This window comes from Rutilus rutilus, assembly GCF_951802725.1.
Source record: "Rutilus rutilus genome assembly, chromosome: 5".
Taxonomy (NCBI): domain Eukaryota; kingdom Metazoa; phylum Chordata; class Actinopteri; order Cypriniformes; family Leuciscidae; genus Rutilus; species Rutilus rutilus.
Genome location: NC_140213.1, coordinates 48627766 through 48651945, shown reverse-complemented (window position 1 = coordinate 48651945; position 24180 = coordinate 48627766). Strand labels below are relative to the sequence as shown.

The following is a 24180-nucleotide window of genomic DNA, read 5'->3' as shown; positions in this document are numbered from 1 at the left end:
CCTCAATGATCATCCTGACCCCATGTGATTTTTCGTCATGTATTTGATATAAACTTAGATCAGGTTCAGAAGGTTTGACATTGATCCGGCTCTACCAGTCCTCTGGTTTAGACTGCACCATTCATTCAGGAATAAAACAAAAAGTAAAAACACGTCTGACACAACCAGATCTCCAACATACTGTACCGAGGAGTGTCCGTCTTACTTACAACTGAAACATCATTCCAATAAACATATTTTTCTATATTTCCGAGAAGAGCTGAAGGTTTCCGAGAAGAGCAGAATCACAACTGAACTGCTGGAAACAAACTAAAGACACTAAACAACACTAAATGATGAAGTGTGTATATAATGACACAATCCACACACACATTTCATCCAGCAAACCCTCAGTCCTCTATCATCCTCACAGTGATCAAGAGCATTTCTGTTATCAGCCGAGGACTCGTGTTTCTCCTCTAGATTATTCAACCAGTCTCTCAAAGTTACCAGATTTACAGCGAGTTATAGTGTTGAAGAACTATAAAGTCTGAGGTTAGCGGCATCAAATCTTCTCTAGTAGCATCTTTTCTAAATAATATACAGTCAAACCAACATGTATTCAGAAACCTTCAGCATTTCTCACATTATCAGTTTATTCGCTATAGTTTAGAAAACAGTAATAAAATATGAGCAGAACTCAGTTGATATTTGACTGGTTTTGTCCGTCCTTCTGTTAGACTGTCTCACACATGAATTATGTTGAATATCTGTCAGCTGTTAAATTTAACTACACAATTAGATAATACCAGTTTAGCTCAACCAATCACCAAGCAATGCTTCATTTTGTTCAGTCTGTGTGTAAAAAGAGCATTAGCAATTAAAGAGAACACACTTCAGCAAAACATGATCAGCTCAAAGTGTCCGAATCATTTTTGGTCCCGAATTTTTATAAATGTCACTGGTAGTCACTGAATGAAGAGTTTCTGGGTATAATATGTCACAGTTTACTTTATTTGACCATTTACCATTTAATTGACCATGATTATTAATGTTTTATCATGTCTCTCTGAAAGCAGTTTTTCTCCTAATCTGACGATGATGGTGTCATATATTTAACTTCTTCAGCTCAAATCATGCATGAACACTTTAGGGTAAAAATCAAAAGGTGATTGTGTCGTCGAACTGTAAAAGCGCTTCATTCATACAGTCATATTATTGAGTGTCAGGATTTCTCTCATCCGTCTCTGTTTACTGCTATTCCCACACGTTTAGTTCCACAAAAACAACTCATATGGGATTTAAACATGACAGAATGTTATTAATTAGTAAATAAAAGGCTGCACACGATTCTAAATAATGCTAGAAAATCAGATGTTTATTAAAAAATAAGCATGGCATTTTCTTACAAACTTGCAAAAAGTGTAGAGGATAAAATGCAAATGAATTGAGTAAAGTTTAAGTCAGACTAAATAATGTTCAGAGCTGCTTTTATTAAGAATCAAACTCTGAAAATGTTACACAGCTGCTACATGAAAGCATAAATGATCCGGTAATTCATTTTTGACACTGATTTCCATAAGTGAAGTCATACAGAAGCTGTCACATGTTGTGTGTTTCCCTTTATAGAATGAAATATCAAAGATACTCAGTTACTTAAAGTTTAAAGTCTGATATGTTGAGGAAAAGGAGTGTCATTAATATAATCATCATCATCATAATCATAATCTCAGAATTTCTGGCTGCTGATGGGACTGAAGGGTTTGAACGTTTCCTCGGCCATGAACGCCTCAATCTCCTCCACGGTTCGAGGAACGCAGGTCAGAAGCTCCACGCCGTCAGCCGTCACAGCGATATCATCCTCAATGCGCACCTGAGACACACACACACACACACACACACACACACACACACGATCAGCAATATTCATGTTTGCATTTAATGTCCTCATAATACTGTCATATACACTTTAATTTCCCCCATCTCATCATATACTGTAATTTCAGCATCAGCTCTTTCCTCTCAGTGTCTGAAACGCTTCCATCAAGGATTCAGTCTCTCTAAGCTCCGCCTCTCTGAGAGCTGCTCTGCTGTGATTGGTCAGAAAGCAAATGCTCATTATCATATCTGAATCTCAGCTCTTGATCACAGTGATACGAACAGTGACGATGGCGTGGGTTTTACCGTATCAATCTCAGAAAACAGCGTCTTCTCGACACGAACAACACGAACCAAACTCTCCCAGTCTCAGATACACTACAGTGTTTGAGGGCGGAGCTAAGAGACGCTGCTCAGCCAATCAAGACCACAGGCTGGCATTATGCTAATTAGTTACAAGTGAGACTGGAATTACTGACGACACATTTCAGCAGTTCAGAATCGATTCGTTGATCTTTAAAACTTTGCAGAACTTTTACATTCACAAAAAGCTCTATTAGACACTACATGAAAGATCATATTCGAAAAAGCATAATTGGGTCACACATTAAAACCTAAACATTCAGAATATTCACTTATAAAATCTGGATGCATGGAACTTTAGTCCTTTTGATTATAAAGCGAAAGATAAAAGAAATATACATAATTATATAGTGTATTATATATGTACTGTATATAATCTATGATTTATATGCATACATTATAGCATATACTATTATACATTGACAAATCAACTAAATTATCAGCAAAAATGATATGGTGTTAAAGAAAGGACTAGTTATGAATGTATGTGTATATCTACTGGAATGTATATGTTAGTAATAATTCTGACCCCGCCGAAGCCGCGGAAGCGATTGAGGACGTCTCTGTTGATGAAGCCGCACTGAGTCGGGGAGTCCAGCGCTTTATCCAGGAGATGATTGATGAAATATATTCCCGGCTCCACCGTGAGGACCATCCGCTCCTGCACCACACGACCCATCCTGAGACTCTTCAGCCCCGGCTCGTCCACGCGCTCGATGCCCTGGACAACACACACACACACACACACACACACACACACACACACACACACACACACACACACACACACACACACACACACACACACACTTATAACCGCTGCTGCTGCTGGTCATCATAAGCAGAGCTCCTCAACTCTGTCCTGGAGGCACATTCATACAGCTGTGTCCCAAATGACGCACTATACACTTATACACACAACTGTGTAGTGTATGAACTTTATACATTTATTTTGTCTTTCAACATCGCTGTCTGATAGCCCCTCCCCCTCCACTACGTTATTAAAACTGTGACAGTCGAGTGCATGAAGTGCACACTTCGTTTCTTCGGTTAAAGCTACAATATGTAAGAATTTTGTAATAAAATATCCAAAAATCACTTGCACAGTGTGATATATATCCTGCAGTTGTGTTCTTACAGTATCCCAAAAGTTCCCAAAGATTTTTAATTTCAGAGAAATTCCAATTTTAAATAATGGCTCGTCCCGGTTCAGTTGTCGCCTGTCAATGACGTAATATCCACGTTATCCCTGGTTTCTGCTCGTACTGCCATAATAACCATGGCGACAGACGTGGACAACTGCGTTACGTCTAGTGCACGCTCACGCTGATGTTGTTTCGTTCAAACATTATGGACCATGGCAAGCAGACTTTGGGACAAAAGGAGAACTAAAACGAAGATCAATACCGGCGTGGCGTTTTCGAGATGCCGAGAGCTAGCGTCCGCGACTAACTTAGACTTGACAGGGACGCGCAAATGTAGAGGTGAGCAAATGTACATAAAACGAATCAATGTTAAATAGCCCAACATGATGAGATGTTAGAATATGATCAGTGTGCTATGCTAATGTTGATCTAGCTTACTGCTAGTCTCATACAGACAAACTAACACACAGAATAACATTATAACTTTAACACACTCAAATGAAGTTTAGTGTGATAGTGTAGAGCAAGTGAAACAGTGCTGCGTTACCTCACAAGTTTAATTCATCTAATAAACTGCCCTGTGTGAGTATTAATTCAGCACTTGCGGGTACGTTAGTTCAGTAGAATGAAATGTCCTGATTCCTTTATATCCGCGGGACTCGCGTGTGGCGCTGAGATCTGTCTCTCATTAGCAATCGTGCCCTGCTTCATTCCACAGTCATGTTAAAAACATCAATATATTCACTCATCCATAAACATTATTAGATTAATCGGCATGACGACACGTTCCATAATTCCGCTTATGCGTCATCAACCTACGCCTGTGTTACTGTAAGGGGTTAGCGGCGAATACAATGACATATTGTCCTTTAAAACTCCAGAGTTGGGATTATTTCAAGACACTGGTAAAAAGGCACTCTACATTGTGTGTGTTAAAGTGTCTCATCACACTGTTAAAGAGAGGATGCTGGAGATCTCCTATTGAGGAACAGCAGAGTTACAGTGGAGACTGGTGTATGGTGTAAGAGCTACAAACACACACGGCGCTCCTCAATCCAGAAGGAGGGAGGGAATGTCCTTTTTTACGGGATGGAAGGAACGGTTGATCATTTGTTTATCCAGTGTGGGAGGTTAAGAGGTCTTTTTTTATTTTTTAAGGGTTTGTTGTTTAGAAAGCATGGCTGAGGAGTTTTCCTATCAAGTTTTTATTACTGGTCCAAAGTACAAAGTCAGTGAACGAAGAAAAGTGGTTTTGCTGAATTACCTTTCGGGATCAGCCAAGATGGCAGTTTGGAGGACACGGACACATCTTGTACTGGTTCAGTCGATGCTGAAAGGGATGGTGCTGCTCCAATTAAATAAGTGCATCATCCGGGTCATTAAAGTGCACTTTTTCTTTTAGAATGTTTAGTGTGAACGCACAACTCGCACTAATTATACTACAAAATGGCATAGAATAGTGCACAAGTACACGATTTGGGACGCACTTAATGCCTCCTCGTCTAACATAGACCTGACTAGAGAATACCCATAATGCACTGTGAGAGTCGCACACTGAATGAATTCCCGAGTCTTGCCAGGAGATGGCGCCGCAGCTGAATCAATCATTCAGCCATTCTCCAAACTGCACTGGTCCAGTGTAATCTCATACGCTGATATCAAAATTCCCTTTTAATTGATAATTAAATTGTTTAATTATGGTTTATACATGCTAGTTTCCATGACAGAGTTCAGGATAAATCTTCTCATTACTACTGGAGCTGCCAGTTTGCTGTGTTTCAATGAATTATTAAACAGCGAGCACCAAATATGCAGAAGCGGCTCACTCAGTGTCCAGATTCACTCACTCGTTCTCATCATATTAGTGCAGTAATGTAGGGAATAGTGAATGAGTGTGTAGGAGGTGATCTTGAACAGTGTGTCTGATGAGTGTGTCAGTGATGAGGGTCTTCAGGACAGGGGTGAGAAACACTGCTTTTAACAACATTTGGTTTTAATCAGGCGTTTAAATGATTCATTCCTTCCTTTACAGAGTCAGTTCATGAGGAAAATATTTCCCTTGATCTTTAGAAATAAAGAAGCTTGACTATGAAAGCATAGATTAAAATGTAGCTTGATTTTTTTTAATTACAAGAAACATACAGTTTTGTTTGTATTGTGCCTGTCATAATACATGTATCAAAGCAGCTCTACGGAAAATCTAAATGTTAATGTTCATAATCGTAATGTTTAATAGTCTTCATTGAGAAGTTCAGTACTTTGAAGCTAAATCTGGAGACAATATAAATCATCAAACAATAGAGATGTGATATATAGTGTACAGTATATGGCTTTATGTGACTGACTATGTATGTGCATAAAATTATATACATGTACAATATAAAAGTTATCAAATGACAACACATTGCAATGACATTGATGATTATAAGATCTGTATGATTTTGGTTTTAGTTTATAACATTTTGGTGTTTGTTACCATATTTGTTAGCTACCATACCATGGCATTTTTGAGAAAAATGTTAAAAATATAAAAGTTTAAAAGTATAAATGTAAAAGTTTTTTGAAAAGCTTTAAGATTTATCTTCAACAAAAATCTAAAATCATATCTGGCCTCTAAACATTTTGGCGTAGTAACACATAATTACTATTAACTGATGTTATAACAATTTCCAATCTCAAAATTACACATATTGTTTGTTTGTGATTTTTGTCTTATCACTCACCGTTAAGAACCTGATTATACATTATACATAGATTATACATAGACTTCAGGGAAAAAATAGAGGAAAGAAGAGTCAAAAGAGTTTTCATGGCGAGAAACATGTTAAAACGCAGGAAAAGAAGAAGAAATAAACAATAAGTAAAAGTTTTTTAAAAAGTTTTAAGATTTATCTTCAACAAAAATCTAAAATCATATCTGGCCTCTTCACATTTTGGCGTAGTAACACATAATTACTGATCTTATAACAATTTCCAAGATCAAATTACACATTTTGTTTGTGATTTTTGTCTTATCACTCACCGTTAAGCACTGGATTATACATTATACAGGGTAAAAATAGAGTAAAAAAGTGTGTGAATGTGTTGTACCAGTGAAAGCTCAGAACTGACCTCTGGATACCCCCCCACGTCGTGGACGTCGATGCCCAGTAAGTGTCCCAGTCCGTGAGGCATGAAGACGGAGCCCAGGTGAACCTTCATCATCTCCTCCACCGCCCCACGCAGGATCCCCATCTTCAGCAGCTCCTCCAGGTGAACCCGGTCCGCCAGACGATGCATGTCGGTCCACTTCACACCTGAGCGGGACATCAGACACATCGCATCGCTGAGACCCTCAGTACATTTACATTTAGTCATTTATCACACGCCTTTGTCCAGAGCGACTTACAAATGAGGACTAAAGCAAGCGAGTCATCGTGAAGAGGCAAAAACAACGCAAGAAGTCTCAAAATACAAAGCTCAGGCATCGCTCAGAGTAGAACAAGCGGAGGATTAGAGGTAAACACTGAGGTCAAAGGTCATTTTACAGCTCTCTTCGACTTTAAACCAAACACACTGTGTCTATTTGACTTTAGGAAGTGTATTCTTAAATAAAATTCAAATCTCAATATACACTACCATTCAAAAGTTTGGAAATTAAGAAATTAATAATTTTATTCTACAAAGATGCACTACATTGATCAAAAGTGACTGTAAATATATTTATAATGTTACAAAAGATTGTATTTCAAATAAATGCTGATCTTTTCAACTTTCCATTCATCAAAGAATCCTGAAAATGACCTTGTTTCCACAAGAAATGAAGATTTTGAATGTTTTCAACACTGATAATCATCATAAATGTTTCTTGAGCATCAAATCCTCATATTAGAATGATTTCTGAAGGATCATGTGACACTGAAGACTGGAGTAATGATGCTGAACATTCAGCTTTGATCACAGGAATAAATTACACTTTACTGTATATTCACATAGAAAACAGCTATCTTAATTTGTAATAATTTTGCACAATTTTACAGTATTTTTGATCAAATAAACGCAGCTGGTGAGCAGAAGAGACTCTGACTGACCCCAAACCTTCGACTGTTAGTGTAGATCAGAGTTTCAGCTGATAGTCATAGATTGGGTCAGTAAAAGACTCAGTTTTGCTCCTGATCTGCAGTATTGTGACTCTAGAGTGTGTACCAGGTTTGATGGCGTCCATCACGGCTCTGGAGGACTTCAGCACGGCTTCATAAACGGCTCTCTGGTCCGCGCTGAACTTGCCGTTGGCCGGGAAAGAGCAGGTGATGTCGGAGGAGTAGCAGTAATACTCGCCGCCCATGTCAAACAGACTGTCAGGACACAATCACAGAGTTTAGCTTCATCTTTATATTAATCAATTATTTATTTATATGTTTTACAATGAACAGTAAGTATCACCAAACATCACATAAAGCTTATGGACAGTTCCTTATCCATAGTTTTTATTATACTGTATATTTCAATAACCATTTAACATACATATAATGTATGTTTTTCAATGTACAGGATATTCATGCAATAAATTACATAGAAAATTTATAAATTTCACAAATTATTGAAATGCATTTTTGTTTATGGATACAGAATTTTGATGCAAGTACTTCCACAGACTTGTTTTAGTTTTCAACTGTAATTTAAAAATAGACTATGCCGGGCGTAAACATAATCTGATGGTATTAAATCAGCTAAAATAATTCAACCATCGTGATTTTCAAATCATGTCTCAAAGATGTTCTTGCAGAAAGTGTAAGTGTGTTTGTAAGTCGTGTCCACCAGGGGTCAGTGTGCAACTGCTCATAACCAGACCATAAACCTGAGTATTACTGGAAATATTCATCACTACACTGACTGTACACCAGCATGAACCAACAAGACAACTGACACTGAACATGATTATTAAAGTAATATGTGTGAAAAGCGGCTCATAAACTCACCACATGTCTCCATCCTGGATGGTTTTGTCATTGGGAGAGCCGGCGTGTCCGTAATGCAGGACGGAGGAGTTATTCCCACTGTTGGAGTGATAACATGTTCACATGCAAACAAAAGAATTATTGACCATATCCACTACATACTAATGAACTTCATCTATATTTATATCTTTAACTGTTGAGGATGTTCAGTTAGTTTGTCAGTGACAGATGCATTATGGGTAAACGTTTTTCAATGCTTCTATGTTCATGAGAGTTAGCATTAATACTTGTTTTGATTTTAAAATTGTCCCTTTAAGTTAGTATTAAATTACACTTCACCCTCCAAAACAATAATTGTGAAATATAAGTTATTATTCACTGAAAATCTTGCATCATAAATGATTGTGATTCGCTAGGTTTGAATATGCATGAAAAATTAAGATCTGCAGATACAAAAAAAGAAGCAATTTTTGGGTCTGTTCATCACACAATCATACGAGTCTTGGAAAATAATGTCACGTGCACTACAGTCTACATGTTATAGAAGTGCAGTAGTAATTTTAGGTGAACTATGCATTTACAGTTTTTTTCAGTCGCTAACAAGCGTTTGTCCTATCAGTGTTCACATTTTCAAAACTCTAAACAAAATTAGCACAGCATCGGTCTTTTGTGGCCATACCATTCACACATTTCTTGTCGTTTTCACACAATATGCAGTCAGTGAACACATTTCCATAATGTTTACATTTTCTTAACAGACAAGCTATACCTCCCAACAAAATGATGGATTGTTTTTGTAGTATTTACAAATGTTAACACACAACATCCCACAATAGCAAAAACAATATTCCAAACCTTAGATACAGTATGGACTGCATTTATTTATTTACCATTTACATTAACTTTTACCATTTTTGTAAATTTCATGATTTTAGCAAAATGTGATTTTGATTGCTAGCAAAATGTGTTGCTTTTGAACAATGTCATGAAGAAACAAGCTTTTCGAGTCCATATGCATCTTCCTGGAGCAATGATGCTGAAAATTCAGCTTTTCATCACAGGAATAAATTACATTTTACACAATTTATTACATGACATACATATTTTTAAACAGAAATCAGTTATTTCAAATTGTACTACGTAATATTTTACAATATGAAAGTTTATAAAAACCTCTGCTTCTGCAATGATATCAGTTCAAAAACAATATATCAGTGAGAGTCAAGGAGCTACAACGACAATATGTCCACTGTATATTCAATTCAATGTCCAGTTCTATAAGCTTTGCACTTTGCAAGTAGGTAACCTACACAGTAATAGGTTACAGTACAGTATAGTATACAGTAATGACATGATTTACATAAACTTTGTTTTGAGAGTTATGGATTTGGAGGCCAACCAGGCCCCTCATGAATTCATATACATATAGATGAGGCAGGATTCAATCTGGCCAAAAGGCGTCAACCTGGACAAAATGTAATGTGAAGGTGGAAGGTTTATGACCATCAGCCACATGACCAGATGTCCCTCCTTGAAGCCATGGATGCTGGCTCCAAGGGTGGATCCGACATACCAAGCAGTTTTATCCCAGGTGCATCGCCTTGGATGATATCAGATGTGATCTTGATGAAAACATGTGGCCTAACCCTAAAGATCGCAGAGATTAGATACAGTAATTTTGTGGGGTTTTTTTGTTCAGAATGCTCTTGTGTGTTTCATGGATATTTTGTTCACTGTAAGCAATACTGTAAAACTTTTTCTGTTCTATCAAACCGTGTTTCTACTGTACCTCCTGTAGTAAACAGTAAAGGAATAAAAACTGATTTGCTTTTTACAGGAATGCTTATGAATGTGAACAGTACTGTACATGTGGACATACAGTTCCCAACCAAGAATTTAGTGTAAAACGGTGAATTGCACGTTTTGCATGCAAATACCTGTAAAATAAAAGTCATAAAACATACATAAAACAACATAAAATTCTATGCAGTTTTAGTAATGTCAACAATAGCCAGTATTTTGAAACCTGGTGTACTTTGATTGAGTGTATGTACCTTGTGAAGTGAAAACAAGTGTTATTCTTTGACAGAGTAATTTCATTTTGAGTCAGATTTCCAGTGTTTTGGTAAAGTTAGTGTGTGCAGAGAAACATGTGTTCTGTTTTGAAATGAAGAGTTGGTATATATTTAACAAAATGTGTTTTTGAGAAGAAAATTATCCATTTGGCCAATTGTGTTTTGTAGGTGTGAGTCTGTGTTAAGAGTTTAGAAAAAGTATCTGAAGTATGGGTAAGCGCTTGTTAGCGATTGAAAAAAACTGTAATGGCAGGTGCATTGTGACAACTTAACCCATTGAGTGTGACATCATGTTCTGTCACTGGCATCTGCCACAAGAGGTTAATGGTAACAAACAGTGTAATAAAAGTGAAAATGTCCACTAGATCATTTTTTAGTCATGACTTTAATAAAGTTTGTGTTTTTACAGAAATGGACTTTCAACAATAAACACATCCTGAGAAATATTTAGTAGAGTTAAAAGTGTGACAGCTGTGTGACATTTAATCACAGCTGTCTGGCTTGAACATGACAGAGAAGAGAAACACAAGAAATACAAGGAATTCATGTTTGGTCTGCTTTAAATCTGGTCAAACGCTGCAGATCTTGAGATCTTCAAGGACTCCCGTCAGATGAAAACATGATCTCTGTGTGATAGAGATGAAACAAATAAACTGATGTTATATTCATGATCTCAGATGTCTATTATTATAGAGTAAGCATTAATACATTCTCAGAAAACAGTTTTCATGATTTGTTGAATATCTCTGGTGGAACAAACAATTATAAAACACAAATGGCAGCTTAACAACAGACACATTCAATATCAAAATACATTTTCTTACATTTTGTTTGTTCATGTTATGTTGGGGTTAGTTATTAAAAAAAATCTATGTTAAATTATATTTTAAGATGAAAGCAACAAACAGATAAACCACTCAACTATTTGTATGATCATTATTAATTGATATTAATGACATATGATTCATTTATGAATCATTTACAAGATTTTCTTACCTTATGTTTTTGGCATCCCTTCTTTAATTGTTAATATCATTTTAATGCAAGTGCATTCATTGCTGCTTCCAGATCTTCTTCAGCTTTTCTCAGCTGTTTAAGAAATCCTTCACAAAATCTGCGCATTTCTTCTGGACTACCATGGATGTAAATCACATCTCGTACCCACAGAGCAGTGAGATTGGCATGGTTGTCTGTGATGTATTTCATCCACTTGGATGCTTTTATTACTGAAGAGGGTCTGAAGAGCAAACCACAGAGGTTCTTCATATCAGATGGATAAACAGGATCAAAGAGTTTGAAGAGAAAATCTGGATAATCATTCAGCCGTTTCTCTCTATAATTTTTTTTTTCATCTTCCGTCCATGTACTAACATCTTCTTCATACATGTTTCTGACCCTGTTGGTTGCCATTTCTAGTCTGCGCTGGTGTTTGAGGATTGTGAAGGTCCTGTTTAAACCTCTTGTTTACCAGCTCATCCTTATAAACCCTAGTGATTGCGCAAGCCGAACAGAAGATGACAGGAACTATTGTCCAGTCCTGCACATATTTAATTCAGCGCCCAGTTCAACACGTGTCTCCAGACTGGTTTGGCCACATGACTCTTAAACCGAAACCATGGTGATGATGCTAATACAATAGTTCTATACCACAGAATGATAACCATTCATCTCCCATGCCAACTACAGTAACCCAAAGCACTTCAAAGTATCACATTCAACTTGGGTCATTCTAAACTCAGGTTAACATGTTTCACACAGTTCAGTCTGTATCCTGGGTTAAGATTGAATCCAGGATATTAAGGTTTTTGAAGTTTCACACTGTACATTTTTGGGTTAATCTTCTACTTGGTATTTCTGTTCGGTTTAAATAACAGCTTGTCTTGCTCTTGTTCACCAGTTGGGCTTCAATATTTCTGACAGTACCATCCAATTTGTCCTGAATATACAGGGTGGGCCATTTATATGGATACACTGTAATAACATGGGAATGGTTGGTGATATTAAAGTCCTGTTTGTGGCACATTAGTATATGTATATATCACCACCCATCTTGAGGAGTTTGCCCCCTCACATATACTAATGTGCCACAAACAGGACTTTAATATCACCAACCATTCCCATGTTATTACGGTGTATCCACATAAATGGCCCACCCTGTACTTTTCAGACCATAACTGTAAGAGTGAACAGGTCTCTTTGCTCCCGCAGAAGTGGTGCTAAACCAGTGTGAGACATTGCTTTAATCTGGTCATAAAATGAGTTAAGAGTGTTACTGGAACGATTGCCCTCCCTTCAAGGGACCCAACACAAACAAACATTAACATTTATTCATTTAGCAGATGCTTTTATCCAAAATGAGGAACATCACAAGCAATTTGTCATAAGAGTCAACAGTAATCACAGTGGCAAGATTATAGTCTAAACTATAACAGTACATGAAGCAACAGGAGATGTGAAATGCAGAAGAGAAAATAATTTTTGTTTTGTTTTGTTTTTGTTATATTTATTATGAATTACTGTATAAGTAAGTAAGTGTTTTCAAACTTCTGACTTCTAAACAAAAAAGACAATTTGCTGTAAGGTGGCAAGACCTTTTCTCACTTTTGTTGTGATAATTTTCGAATTAGAAGACTTCAAAAAACTTCAAAAAGCATCTACTTTTGCAACAAATTTCTTTAGATTTAAATAAACATAGTTGCTATGAGATGAACACAATTAACAATGAAAACAGGCTCAACAACACTGGCATTCGTGTCGCACCCTCATGAAGACCTCATGAAGTAACTCCCTTTATTCAGCTGATTTACTGTAAAGTTTGTTAAAGAGAAGTCAGTGACTCAACAGCAATCTTAGTGCAGTAACAGCCTCAAACTATTGCTTTACACGTGTGGAAACAAGAACAGCTGGAATACTGGAACGAGGAGACAATCTCCAAAACTGTGTGCCATGATTACACTTCAGTATCATTAAAACAGCAGTAAAATCTGACGATGATGGTGTCATACATTTAACTTCTTCAGCTCAAATCATGCATGATCACTTTAGGGTAAAAATCAAAAGGTGATTGTGTCGTTGAACTGTAAAAGCGCTTCATTCATACAGTCATATTATTGAGTGTCAGGATTTCTCTCATCCGTCTCTGTTTACTGCTATTCCCACACGTTTAGTTCCACAAAATCGGGATTTAAACAACATGACAGAATTGTATTAATTAGTAAATAAAGGATTGCACACAATTCTAAAATGATGCTAGAAAAATCACGTTTATTAAAAATAAGCTTTGCATTTTCTTACAAACTTGCAATAAGTGTACAGGATAAAACGACTGCTTCATGAAAGCATAAATGATCCTGATTTTTTATAAGTGAAGTCATACAGAAGCGGTCACATGTTGTGTGTTTCCCTTTATAGAATGAAATATCAAAGATACTCATTTACTTAAAGTTTAAAATCTGATATGTTGAGGAAAAGGAGTGTCATTATTATAATCATCATAATCATAATCATAATCTCAAAATTTCTGGCTGCTGATGGGACTGAAGGGTTTGGACGTTTCCTCGGCCATGAACGCCTCAATCTCCTCCACGGTTCGAGGAACGCAGGTCAGAAGCTCCACACCGTCAGCCGTCACAGCGATATCATCCTCAATGCGCACCTGAGACACACACACACACACACACACACACACACACACACACACACACGCACACACACACACACACACACACACACAATATTCATGTACATTAAAACAGCCTGAACGTTCAAGACCTGTGTTTTTATAATATCTGAATGAAAAAGAACTTTACTGCTTTTGATTATAGTCAAAGATTAAAAAAATATATAATGTATTATATATGTGTATAATGTATGATTTATATGCATACAATCAAAGCATATAATATTAGATATTTACAAATCATCAACAAAATTATCAGCAAAGATGATATGAAGTTAAAGGAAGGACTACTTATGAATTGATGTGAATCCGTAAATCTCCATCAAGTGTTTCTGGAATATATGATTTGTTTGTAATAATTCTGACCCAACACATTTGAGATTAAGATGTCAGTTTCAGCATCAAGATTATGATGTTTAAAACACACTGATCCTGTTTAATAAAAAACAGAGAGTATACAGCGACTTATAGTGTTGAAGAACTATAAAGTCTGAGGTTAGCGGCATCAAATCTTCTCTAGTCGCATCTTTTCTAAATAATATACAGTCAAACTTTATTCAGACTCCTTCAACATTTCTCACATTATCAGTTTATTCGCTATAGTTTATAGCTATAGTATAGTTTAGAAAATGGTAGTAAAATATGACAAGATCTCTTGATATTTGACTGGTTTTGTCCGTCCTTCTGTTAGACTGTCTCACACATGAATTATGTTGAATATCTGTCAGCTGTTAAATTTAACTACACAATTAGATAATACCAGTTTAGCTCAACCAATCACCAAGCAATGCTTCATTTTGTTCAGTCTGTGTGTAAAAAGAGCATTAGCAATTAAAGAAAACACACTTCAGCAAAACATGATCAGCTCAAAGTGTCCCAATCATTTTTGGTCCCAAATTTTTATAAATGTTACTGGTAGTCTCTGTATGAAGAGTTTTTAGGTATAATATGTCACAGTTTACTTTATTTAGCTCTCCTCACTTACATAAATGAACTATAGAGTCCTGCACACACTAGTAAAAAATATAAAAAATGATATCTGGTGTCTGAATAATGTCTGGTTTGACTCTATGTGCAAGAATCTGTTCTTTATGGAAAAGCAGAAATTATGATCTCAGATCCACACATTTCTGTTCAACCTTCTGTGGAAACTGCCACACCATTATGTTTAGTTTATTTATATCAGGACAATGTGCAGTTACATTAGAAAGATGGCTGCACCAGATTTAGCACTATGCTAATTTCCATCTACACAATTAAAATTACATAACAAAGGCAATTAAAATATTCAAATTATATAACAAAAGACGGTTACAGTAATACGATATAAAAAAACAGTTTACAAAGAAGGTGCAATATACAAATATAAAGTGCAAATTACCAATTTGTGTGCAAAATTAGCTAGTGGCAATGTTATAAAGTGCTAAATATATGGAGTGCAACAGTTTATTTTTTTCCTGTGTTGTTTTGTTATCTCACACATCTGTCTGTGTTTTATTGTTCATTTTTAGACAAATCTGCCCCTAAAAACATGTAAAATAAAAAAGTCATTAAACATGTGACGGTGTGTTCTCATCTCATGCGGTTCTTGGCCAGAATAAGCTGAATAATGTAGATCAGACTTTCTGCTGCTGATAGTCCGAGGTCAGGCCTCGTCATCTATCCAGTCACATTTCAGTAAAAGCTAAAGAGGAACTCTTAGTTCAGTGATCTGACCAGGAACAACAGGCGAGAAGAAGGTTTGGTGTCAGAGAAGAATCCCAGTTCTATTAATATCCTCCACACTGAACATGGAGATTATGATTATTCATGTTTTATCATGTCTCTCTGAAAGCAGTTTTGCTCCTAGTATTGTGTATTGTGACTCTCTTTGAGTCTTTGTTTAAACCTGGTTTGATGGCGGCCATTACGGCTCTGTCTCCCTGATATGATCCCAACACAAAAACAAACACTTGCATTTATTCATTTAGCAGATGCTTTTTTCCGAAATGAGGAACATCACAAGTCAACAATAATCATATACACAATGCTAAGTTTATGGTATAAACTACATGAAGCAATAGCAGAAAATATGCAAAAGAGAAAATTATGTTTCTTTTTTTATTATTAATAGTAATTATAGTAAGCATCTTTAAACTGACTTCTAAATAAAAAGACAGTTTGCTGTTGGAGAGCAAGGCTTGAGAGTTTAAGAGACTCTGTTTCTTTTGTTGTGATGAATTTCAAGTAGACACACGACGACACAAATGCTTTCTACCTTTTTAACTCGTTTCTCTGGATGCAGAAAAACACACACAGTTGAGATGAACACAATTAATGATGGAAACGGATCATTGACATTAAAGTGTTTCAGCTGATTTACTGGAAAGTTCATTAAAGAGAAGTCATGTGACTCATCAGCAATCTTAGTGCAGTAACAGCCTCAAACTATTGTTTTACACGTGTGGAAACAAGAACAGCTAGAATCTACTGGAACGAGGAAAGACAATCTCCAAAAGTGTGTGCCAAGATTTATTAAAAATAAGCTTTGCATTTTCTTACAAACTTGCAAAAAGTGTAGAGGATAAAATGCAAATTGAGTAAAGTTTAAGTCAGGCTAAATAATGTTCAGAGCTGCTTTTATTAAGAATCAAACTCTGAAAATGTTACACGGCTGCAACATGAAAGCATAAATGATCCGATAATTCATTTTTGACACTGATTTCCATAAGTGAAGTCGTACAGAAGCGGTCAAGTCAAGTCAAGTCAAGTCATCTTCATTTATATAGCGCTTTTAACAATGTAGATTGTCTCAAAGCAGCTTCACAGAGATAAATGTATAATATAACGTAAGATTGTTTTGGCTTTATAGCGGTTCTTTAATAAAGTTATTTTCCAGCTAAAGTTAGTTTTGATTGATTCGCTTCCGTCGCAACGATCATTTGTTTTTAAATTAGGGCCGCCAAGACGACACCATTCTCTCTACACAGACTTTAAACGCGAACATGTGAGAAACGCTGATGGCGTTCAGATGCGCATTAAGAACGGGTTCTATAGTTATGTGCGTTTGAATATATGTGTGCAGGTTTGGAATTCCCTACAAACCAAACCTAAACAAATTACTGGTGTTTCCTTATAGTTTTGATTCAGAATTTTATTTTATTTTATCAATTCGGGGTAGATACGCAAATTGAGTTTTCCCGACGACGCGTTATCTGTAGAGTGGGAAAGGGATCCTCCATAGGGAGAGACTAGTTGGCCCTTCAGCACTGCATTGACATCGGGTCCAGGCGAAGGTCCTTCATCAGATCTGGAAACGGCCTGGATCCGGCAGGCTGCGGGAAAACCTTGGGATAAACAAAGACACTAAAATTAGCGTAGATGCCATTCTTCTCATGATGTAACAAGTACATCAGGATTTATGGGAAGTGTTCCCGGTTCCAGCTGACCTAATCTATGCAGCCTAATATTGAATTATAGAAGTCTATAATGTATTATATGAACGCTATGTCAAAGAGATGTGTCTTTAATCTAGATTTGAACTGACAGAGTGTGTCTGCTTCCCGGACAATGGTAGGAAGGCTGTTCCAAAGTTTTGGTGCTAAATAGGAAAAGGATCTACCGCCAGCAGTCGATTTAGATATTCTAGGTATTATCAACTGGCCGGAATTTTGAGATCGCAATAGACGTGAAGGAGTATAATGCGTTAAGAGCTCGCTCAAGTACCGCGGAGCTAAACCATTTAGTGCTTTGTAAGTAATCAGCAATATTTTAAAATTGATGCGATGTTTAATAGGGAGCCAGTGCAGTTTTGACAGAACCGGGCTAATATGGTCATACTTCCTGGTTCTGGTAAGAACTCGAGCTGCTGCGTTTTGGACCAGCTGTAGTTTGTTTATTAAGCGTGCAGGGCAACCACCCAGTAGAGCATTACAATAATCTAGCCTTGAGGTCATGAACGCATGGACTAATTGTTCCGCATTTGTCAATGAGAGCATATGACGTAATTTAGATTTTACAGATACAGCGGTTTTACAGATACTAGACACGTGACTTTCAAATGAAAGATTGGTATCAAAGAGCACACCCAGGTTCCTAACCGACGACGAAGACTTAACAGAGCAGCCATCAAGTGTTAGACAGTATTCTAGGTTATTACGTGAGGAAGTTTTTTGTCCAATAATTAGAATCTCTGTTTTTTCAGAATTTAGAAGTAGGAAATTACGAGTCATCCAGTTTTTTATATCAGCTATGCATTCTGTTAATTTAGTGAATTGGTAAGTTTCGTTAGGTTTTGAAGAAATATAGAGCTGAGTATCGTCGGCATAACAGTGGAAGCTAATTCCATGTTTCCTAATAATATCTCCTAATGGCAGCATGTACAGAGTGAACAGCAGCGGTCCTAGTACTGAGCCCTGTGGTACGCCATACTGAACTTGTGATTGATAAGACATCTCTTCATTTACTGCTACAAACTGATAACGGTCAGATAAGTATGATTTAAACCATGCTAGTGCAATTCCACTAATGCCAACATAGTTTTCGAGTCTATTTAAAAGAATGTCGTGGTCAATGGTGTCAAACGCAGCACTAAGATCGAGTAACACTAATAGAGAGACACAACCACGATCGGATGATAAGAGCAAATCATTTGTTACTCTAACGAGAGCAGTCTCAGTACTATGGTATGGTCTAAATCCGGACTGAAAATCCTCGCAGATATCATTTCTTTCTAGAACGGAACATAGTTGTGAAGATACTGCCTTTTCTAGTATCTTTGACAGAAAGGGTAGATTCGAGATCGGCCTGTAATTGACTAATTCTGAAGGATCAAGTTGCATTTTTTTAACAAGCGGTTTAATCATAGCCAGCTTAAAGTTTTTTGGTACGTATCCTAGAGACAAAGAGGAATTAATGATATTAAGAAGAGGATCTATGACCTCTGGAAGCATCTCTTTCAGTAGCTTAGTCGGTATAGGGTCTAACATACATGTTGTAGATTTAGATGATTTAACGAGTTTAGTAAATTCTTCCTCTCCTATAGCAATGAATGAATCAAATTTTTCCTCAGGGAGACTACAATGCACTGCCTGATGCGATACTGTAGTAGACGGTTGCATAGTTATAATTTTATCCCTGATATTATCAATCTTATAAGTGAAGAAGTTCATAAAGTCATTACTGCTGTGCTGCTTGGAACCTTCTGTGTTTGAAGCTTTATTTTTCGTTAGTTTAGCCACTGTTTCAAATAAATACCTAGGATTATGTTTATTTTCTTCTAATAGGTTTGAAAAATAAGCAGATCTAGCAGCTTTTAAAGCCTCTCTGTATGCAATCGAGCTCTCTTTCCATGAAATGCGAAATACCTCTAATTTTGTTTTCTTCCAGTTGCGCTCCATTTTTCTGGCTGCTCTCTTAAGGGCCTGAGTGTGCTCGTTGTACCACGGCGTTGGATTATTTTCTTTAATCTTCTTTAAGCGCAAAGGAGCAACTGTGTCTAAAGTGCTGGAAAAGAGAGAGTTAAAAGTTTCTGTTGCAATATCAAGTTTTTCTAAGCTATCCGGGATGCTAAAATGATGAAACTGATCAGGAAGATTATTAATAAAGCAATCTTTAGTAGCAGAAGTGATAGGTCTAACATATTTGTAACACGGAGTCGGCTTTGCAGCCTTGGCTAAATGCAAATTACACGAGACTAGATAATGATCTGAGATGTCATCGCTCTGCTGCAGAATTTCAACGGCATCAACATCTATTCCGTGTGATAATATTAGATCTAGAGTATGATTACGACGATGAGTAGGTCCTGACACGTGTTGTCTAACTCCAATTGAGTTTACAATGTCTTTAAATGCCAATCCCAATGCATCTTTTTCATTATCGATGTGTATATTAAAATCACCAACAATTAGTACTTTATCTGCAGCCAATACTAACTCTGATAGAAAGTCCGCAAATTCTTTGATAAAGTCTGTATGGTGCCCTGGTGGCCTGTATACAGTAGCCAGCACAAATCTCAAACGTGATTTATCATTTTTACTATATATTTTTACATTAAGCACTAACACTTCAAAAGAATTATATTCGAAACTTGATTTCTTAGTGGTTTTGAAAATATTACTATAAATTACAGCAACACCACCCCCTTTGCGTTTCAGACGGGGTTCATGTTTATAACAGTAATCTTGCGGGGTGGACTCATTTAAAGTAATGTAATCGTTTGGTTTTAGCCAGGTTTCTGTCAAACACAGCACATCTAGGTTATTATCTGAAATCATATCATTAACAATGAGTGCTTTTGAAGTAAGCGATCGAATATTCAGCAACCCAAGCTTTATCATTTGCTCATCTGTATTATAGCTGTTTTTTATTTGTTGAACATCAATTAAATTTTTAACCTTAGATAGGTTTAAACATTTTTTGGATTTCCAAAATCGGGGAACAGACACAGTCTCTATATGATGATAGCTAGGTGAAAGAGGCTCTATGTGATGGGATTTATCTGACCTGGGTGACGCGAGGCCGCTAGCAGACGGTTGGTTTAGCCAGTCTGTCTGCTTCCTGACCTGGTGCCCAATTTGTCATGTTTGAGCTCTAAGACTATGAGCCATATTACTAGATAGAAGAGCAGCACCATCCCAGGAGGGATGAATACCATCTCTTTTCAACAGGTCAGGTTTGCCCCAAAAACTTTTCCAATTGTCTATGAATTCTATATTATTACACGGACACCACTCAGACAGCCAGCGATTCAGTGAACACAATCTACTAACTATCTCATCACTCCTGCGAACAGGAAGGGGGCCAGAGCAAATTACAGTGCCTGACATCGTACTTGCAAGTTCACACACCTCTTTAATATTAATTTTGGTGATCTCCGACTGGCGGAGTCGAACATCATTAGTGCCGACATGAATAATGATCTTAGAGAATTTACGATTAGCATTAGCCAGCACTTTTAAATTTGCTTTGATGTCAGGCGCTCTGGCTCCCGGCAAACATGTGACTATGTTCGCTGGTGTCTCTATTTTCACGTTCCGTGTGATCGAATCACCAATTACTAGGGCACAATCAACAGAATTCTCAGTGGGTGTTTCACTGAGTGGGGCAAATCGATTTGTTGTGGTAATCGGAACGGAAGAGTGGTTTTTTGATCCGCGACTAGAGCGATCCCTCACTGTCACCCATTTGCCCGGCTGCTCAGGCACTACTTCAGCTGGAACCGAATCATGTAAAGAGTTCACTATGCTAGGCGCATCCAAAATAGTATCTAAAGCTCTAGCACTCTTACTATCCTCAATTAAAGTTTGGATGCGTGTCTCTAATTCTGAAATCTTCTCTGTCAGCCTAACTGTCTCCTTACATTTATCACATATAAATCCTACATTGCCAACAGAGAAGTCTATGCTAAACATGTGACATGAAGTGCAGGTGACAATAACAGGACAAGACATTACTCACCGTGTTTGTTGACTGATTATTACTTACCTGAGCTTTTATGAACTCAAAGGCGCGAGAGAAAAAATAAATAAATAAAACAGCTGAGCGCACGGGTGGCGCGTTAACAGGCTAGCAGTAGCGAATTAGCGTGTTGTGTTAGTAGTAACGGATGCTAGCGATGTCAATCTGAGATGTTGGGTAAGCTGTATTTAGTATAAACAACTACAAATTGTAGTAAATGATGGTTCAAAACAAAGAAATACGAGGCTAAGACGGAGCTTACAGCACCGAGGCAAACACACTCACAGCAGGCAGACAGGAGCAATCCTGTCACATGTTGTGTGTTTCCCTTTAGAGAATGAAATATCAAAGATGCTCATTTACTTATCCGTAAATCTCCATCAAGTGTTTCTGGAATATATGATTTGTTAGTAATAATTCTGACCCAACACATTTGAGATTAAGATGTCAGTTTCAGCATCAAGATTATGATGTTTAAAACACACTGATCCTGTTTAATAAAAAGCAGAGAATATCTGTAATAATGATGAACTAAATTCAGCAGCGAGTCGACTACAACAGGAGCTCAATGATAAAACAGCTCAACCTTGAACGTTTCCATGATGAGCTTTATTGAGATGTGTCCCAAACTACTGAGAAATGATCAAACCCAATCCCAGACAGACTATATATATAGAGTTATAAGTAGAAAGCATGTTCAAATATCTTGACCTCAATGATCATCCTGACCACATGTGATTTTTCATCCTGTATTTGATATAAACTTGGATCAGGTTCAGAAGGGTTGACATTGATCCGGCTCTACAGTCCTCTGGTTTCGACTGCACCATTCATTCAGGAATAAAACAAAAAGTAAAAACACATTTAACGTCTGACACAACCAGATCTCCAACATACTGTACCTAGGAGTGTTCGTCTTACTTACAACTGAAACATCATTCCAATAAACATATTTTTCTATATTTCCGAAAAGAGCTGAAGGTTTCTGAGAAGAGCAGAATCACAACTGAACTGCTGGAAACAAACTAAAGAAACTAAACAACACTAAACGATGAAGTGTGTATAACATGACACAATCCACACACACATTTCATCCCGCAAACCCTCAGTCCTCTATCATCCTCACAGTGATCAAGAGCATTTCTGTTATCAGCCGAGGACTCGTGTTTCTCCTCTAGATTATTCAACCAGTCTCTCAAAGTTACCAGATTTACAGCGATTTATAGTGTTGAAGAACGTCTCGGTTACGGATGTAACCCTCGTTCCCTGAGTAGGGAACGGAGACGTTACGTCGGATGACGACGATTGGGGTTTCGCTTAGAAGCCTATCACCTTCGAGTATATAAAACGAGCCAATGGCAATGAAATGCCATGGGTCTGCGGAATTTGCACAGCGTATCTCCGCCCACCGCAGGGGGTATATAAGGAAGTACGCTGGCAACATGCAGATATGTCTTCGCTGAGGAGTCGAAACTGGACCCAGGCGTTTTTCAGCGATACAGCGGAAGTGGCAGGAAGACGACCCTTTCGTGGTCACTCCGAGTTACGTCGGATGACGACGATTGGGGTTCCAGTCTAATCACGCCACCTCGGCTGTCATCCAGTGCCCTGCGTAAGTCTGAGCTCCCTGTTGTGAGACTAGCACAAACGAAGGAGTCCTACCTAACACAGGAATACCAAGGTACACTGGGAAGCATATCTCAGGAGAAATATGCAATTACGCCCAACCATTAAGGGGGGGACTTGAGAGACACATATGATCCAGAGGGATGCATATGGAGTATCACTGAGGTGTCCAGCCGCAGGTGGAATATTTAAACCCCAGGGGTGGCAAGGTGGCTTGCCAAGGGAAAGACACACGCTCAAAAGAGACTTACAGTGGAATACACATGTGGGGGATTGGCATAACTCAGCCGTTGACGTAACCAGTGCTGGAGGAAACTCAGAGCTTATCACACTCACCTGAGAAGATAATCGCACGTATCCCGTCCGTGGAGAGGAATGGCGAGCAAGCGAAGACACCTGAGCAGAATCTAGTACCGGCTGGTTGAAGCGAGTACATGGGAAGAAACTGGCTCTACTCGGAGATTATAGAACCTCGCGAATGTGTTGGGTGTCGACCAGCCTGCAGCTCTACAAATGTCTGTTAGCAAGGCGCCATACGCTAGAGCCCAAGAGGAAGCCACACTACGAGTGGAGTGGGCTTTCACACCAAGGGGGCATTGACGACCTTGCTGCTGGTATGCCAAAGCAATGGTATCCACTATCCAGTGAGATAACCTTTGCTTTGAGAGAGCCTTTCCCTTCAGCTTCCCACTATAACAGACAAAGAGCTGGTCTGAGCTCCTGAAACACTGCGTTCTGTCTACGTAAGCACGAAGGGCGCGTACTGGACAGAGCAGTGCCAAGGCTGGGTCTGCCTCCTCCAAGGGCAGCGCTTGCAGGTTCACTACCTGGTCTCGAAAGGGTGTGGTAGGAACCTTGGGCACATATCCAGGCCGGGGTCTCAGGATCACGTGAGAGTTAGCCGGCCCGAATTCCAGGCACGCTTCGTCAACCGAAAATGCCTGCAGGTCCCCTACCCTCTTGATGGAGGCCAATGCAACCAGGAGCGCTGTCTTCATAGACAGGAACTTAAGCTCTACTGATTGCAAAGGCTCAAATGGAGCACTCTGCAGGGCAGT

At 38.0% G+C, this 24180-nt stretch overlaps 2 protein-coding genes across 2 annotated transcripts in view; both read right to left on the bottom strand.

Moving 5' to 3' along the window:
- Positions 1 to 1490: 1490 nt before the first annotated feature.
- Positions 1491 to 24180, bottom strand: part of LOC311291158 (xaa-Pro dipeptidase-like) — a gene marked incomplete at its 5' end in the record, with an annotated part of 218099 nt that continues 195409 nt past the window's right edge. The window contains 5 exons of the mRNA XM_084410031.1: positions 1491 to 1852; positions 2750 to 2941; positions 6477 to 6661; positions 7551 to 7699; positions 8324 to 8401. Of these exons, the coding sequence (XP_084266157.1) occupies positions 1709 to 1852; positions 2750 to 2941; positions 6477 to 6661; positions 7551 to 7699; positions 8324 to 8401 (748 nt within the window). The 3' untranslated portion in view covers positions 1491 to 1708. The remainder of the gene's footprint in view (positions 1853 to 2749; positions 2942 to 6476; positions 6662 to 7550; positions 7700 to 8323; positions 8402 to 24180) is intronic.
- Positions 13889 to 24180, bottom strand: part of LOC311290816 (interferon-induced very large GTPase 1-like) — a gene marked incomplete at its 3' end in the record, with an annotated part of 45760 nt that continues 35468 nt past the window's right edge. The window contains exon 3 of the mRNA XM_084409529.1: positions 13889 to 14032. Within this exon, the coding sequence (XP_084265655.1) occupies positions 13889 to 14032 (144 nt within the window). The remainder of the gene's footprint in view (positions 14033 to 24180) is intronic.